We start from the raw sequence: 3,621 nt of genomic DNA, 5'->3' as shown, positions 1-3,621 counted from the left end.
TTGTAGAGATAAGGTCTCACCAAGTTGCCCAGGGGGGTCTTGAACCCGCGGGCTCAGGCAATCCACTCACCTCAGCCTCCCAAGGCGCGGGATGACAGGCTGAGCCACCGAGCCCGGCTCTTGCTTGATTTTTTAAAGTCACAAACATACCATACAAGTAGGTGACCAAAACAAGTAAGCAACAAACTAAAGGTTGAACATCCATGAAGAGTCCAGAACTGTAATCAAATAATTGCATATGAAATAATAAAAAGCAGCTACATTCTATTACAAGTACGATCATTATTTGGCTCCATGGTAATAAGGCATAAGGGATGTGAAGTCCATATAAAATAATCTAAGTTATTCTAGTTCTGACACTTTTTTTTACACTGACTGAGTGGCTTGCAATACAATTCTGACACTGACTACCCAGAGTCCAAGTCAGACTCCACAGGCTGAAGGACATAGTCCTGCCCTCACATCAATCTCCAGCTATAAGTCGGGTTCCCAGGCCACCTACACTTCTGATCGACTATCTGTACATTCAGGGATTCCTACGATCCCTTCGCTTTCAATAATTCACCAGAACAACTCACAGAACTTAGGAGAATGCTATACTTATAATTACAGTCTTATTATAAGGGTTATAAATTGGAAACAGCCAAATGAAGATACAAGGTCTGGGTAGGAGGGGGAAACACAGAGTTTCCAAATCCTCCCCTTATGGAATCTGGGAGCCTAACCCTCCCAGCACATCAATGTTCACCCCCCAGGCAGCTCCACATTTGCCACAGTGTCCAGAGTTTTTATAGAAGTTTCATTACGCAGGCATGGTAGATTGAATCATTGACAACGGGGCTGAACACAATTTCCAGCTTCCTCCTCTCCCTGGAGGTGGGACTGGCCCCAAATTCTAATCACCCAGTTGGTCTTTCTGGTGACCAGACCCCATCCTGAGACTATCTAGGGGCCCACCTAGAGGCGAGTCACTCATTAGCATAACAAAACACTCCTATCAGGAAATCCAAGTTTTAAAGTTCTGTGCCAGGAACTAGGATCAAAAAACAGATACATATTTTTTTCTTTTCTTTTTCTCCTTTTACTCCTAGCAAACTGTGAGAGATATTATTATACTACGCAAACAAAACCACAATTTCCACTTTTTCCTTCATGATCTGTTAGTTCTATGTTATTTCTTTCTCTTTTTTTTAAATTTATGATCCAGAGATCTTTTATTTTGGGCACCTATTAAGCCATTAATTCATAGGAAATAGGTTCCAGCAGCTCAGGCTCCTTTCTGTTGGTTGTCACAAAGTGTGCTTCTCTAGATGGAGCAGGCTGGTTCTTCAGCTGAACCCATGTGCCCTTCTCAGCGTCCTTCTTTTTCTGGTCATTTTCCTTCACGTGTTTCAGGAAGCTACCTCGACTCTTCGAGTGCTTAATATGCTCAATACACACATTAATTCTCTTGGCAAGATTCTTGCCCTTGACTTGTTTGTTGACAACCATGCCAACAGCATGCTGGGGGACATTGCAGACTCTTCCTGTCTTGCCATGGTAACATTTGGGGGGCATTCCTTTCTGAGCAGTACCCATTCCCTCGATGTCTACAATATCACCTTTCTTGTAGATTCGCATGCATGTGGCCCAAGGAACAACTCCGTGTTTTCTGGGTGGCCTGGAGAACACGGACCGTGTGCCCCTCCTCTTTTTCTTTGTGTTCCTCATTCTGGCGAATTACTGGAAGACGGCGGTTCCGGCTGAAAGGAAGGTTCTACATTATTTCTAATCAGTACTGATAATGGCAGTTTCCCCAGCAGAATCATAGACCCAAGTCTACTACTATTGGGAAGAATCTTAGGGATTCCCCTTCTTTACTGATAAGGAAACTATGACTCAGAAGTTACATGGCTTGTGTGAAGCCACAACTAATTGGTGAAAGGACTGGGATTAAACACTGAGTCTTCTGTTTGAACTGTGTACTTTGCAGAGTAAACCCTAATATCTCTTTTTTTTTTTTTTGAGTTGGAGTCTCACTCTGTCACCCAGACTGGAGTGCAGTGGCCGCTCCCGGTCACCGCAGCCTCGACATACTGAACTCCGGCGATCCTTCCGCCTCAGCCTTCCAAGTAACTGGAATTACAGGTGCGCGCTACCACGCCCGGCTGATTTTTTTATTTATTGTAGAGATGAGGTCTCGCTGCCCAGGCGGGTCTCGAACCCACGGGCTCAGGCAATCCACTCACCTCAGCCTCCCAAAGGCGTGGGATTACAGGCTGAGCCACCGAGCCCGGCTACCCTAATATCTCTTAAGGTCATGAAACTAACACACAATGTTTGGGGGAGCTTGACTCCTCCACTCCAGCATTCTCTACAAACCCACCCCTACAGCCTAAAGCTAAGCTTCTCCCATTCACTTCTGATACTAGCCCTCCATCCCCAGCCCTATCTGATCTGAAAGCCAACTAACAGCACAATTTCCACCCTCAGGCACAGGGTGAGGATGAGATCCAGGCTCAGCTTCAGGATGATAAAAACCTGGATTAAAAGAGGGTTCTTGGAGCCAAGGAATCATGAGGGAGAGGAGGGAACCCTTTGAGCTCAGACAGGGCAGGCTTCACATCATGGCTGCCTCTTCCTGCTGTTCCAGCAGGCAAGTCAGTCCCAAATTCCATCCTGGTCTTTTTAAGGAAGCAGAGATCACTGAAAGAAGAATTCCCAAATCCCCTCTCCATTCCTAGATACTGTTGAGTGAGTAAAGCAGGTTTAGGGCCAGCCTAAGCAAGGGTGGTGTTTTGGCCAACTAGACTGGCTGCTTTCTCTCATGGTCAGTCAGAGGCAAGAGGCAGAGGGCTGGGAGAAAAGGGGTTTTATTCTGTGGCCGGGCAACAGGGATTCTGCCATAGTCATTAGAGCCTGTTTGGAGAAGCATGTTTTCCTCTAAGCATTTATAGCCTAAACATACAGTCTTTCATCAATCTTAGCTAATGATTAAAGTAAAAAATAAACTACCTGCCGGGCTCGGTGGCTCAGCCTGTAATCCCGCGCCTTTGGGAGGCTGAGGTGAGTGGATTGCCTGAGCCTGCGGGTTCGAGACCCGCCTGGGCAACTTGGTGAGACCTCATCTCTACAATAAATCAAGAAATTAGCCGGGCGTGGTAGCGCGCGCCTGTCATTCCAGCTACTTGGAAGGCTGAGGCGGAAGGATCGCCGGAGCCCAGAAGGTCGAGGCTGCGGTGGCCGGGAGCAGCCACTGCACTCCAGTCTGGGCGACAGAGTGAGACTCCAACTCAAAAATAAATAAATAAATAAATAAAATAAAAAATAAACTATGTGGGAGAAAGGGGTTACACCCAAAAGGTGGATTAATATTTTTTAGAGATTTAAGAGTTTCAAAAGAGTCTGGGAAGTTCTTATCTAGAACTGTAGCTGCTTCCTCAAGACACATGCAGCTTCTCCATATTCTGTGGATCTCAGAGGGTCTGGTACTGGGCACCTGCTGTCTTCAAGCATTGTGACGTCTAAATAAGATCAACACAAAGCCTGGCTCCGTGGCTCAGCCTGTAATCCCGCGCCTTTGGGAGGCTGAGGTGAGTGGATTGCCTGAGCCCGTGGGTTCAAGACCCGCCTGGGCAGCGA

The 3,621-nt window shown here is 46.7% G+C and overlaps 1 protein-coding gene across 1 annotated transcript; it reads right to left on the bottom strand.

Moving 5' to 3' along the window:
• Positions 1 to 1,230: 1,230 nt before the first annotated feature.
• On the bottom strand, positions 1,231 to 1,719 carry LOC103270070 (60S ribosomal protein L21-like; the record flags this gene model as incomplete). Its single annotated transcript, XM_008067614.2, has 1 exon — positions 1,231 to 1,719. A coding segment is annotated over one exon (489 nt), but the record flags the coding sequence as incomplete, so codon positions are not given.
• Positions 1,720 to 3,621: the final 1,902 nt, after the last annotated feature.

The sequence above is a fragment of the Carlito syrichta genome, unplaced genomic scaffold (assembly GCF_000164805.1).
Source record: "Carlito syrichta isolate Samal-C Ts95f unplaced genomic scaffold, Tarsius_syrichta-2.0.1 Scaffold309723, whole genome shotgun sequence".
Taxonomy (NCBI): domain Eukaryota; kingdom Metazoa; phylum Chordata; class Mammalia; order Primates; family Tarsiidae; genus Carlito; species Carlito syrichta.
This window is presented reverse-complemented; position numbering and strand designations above follow the sequence as displayed.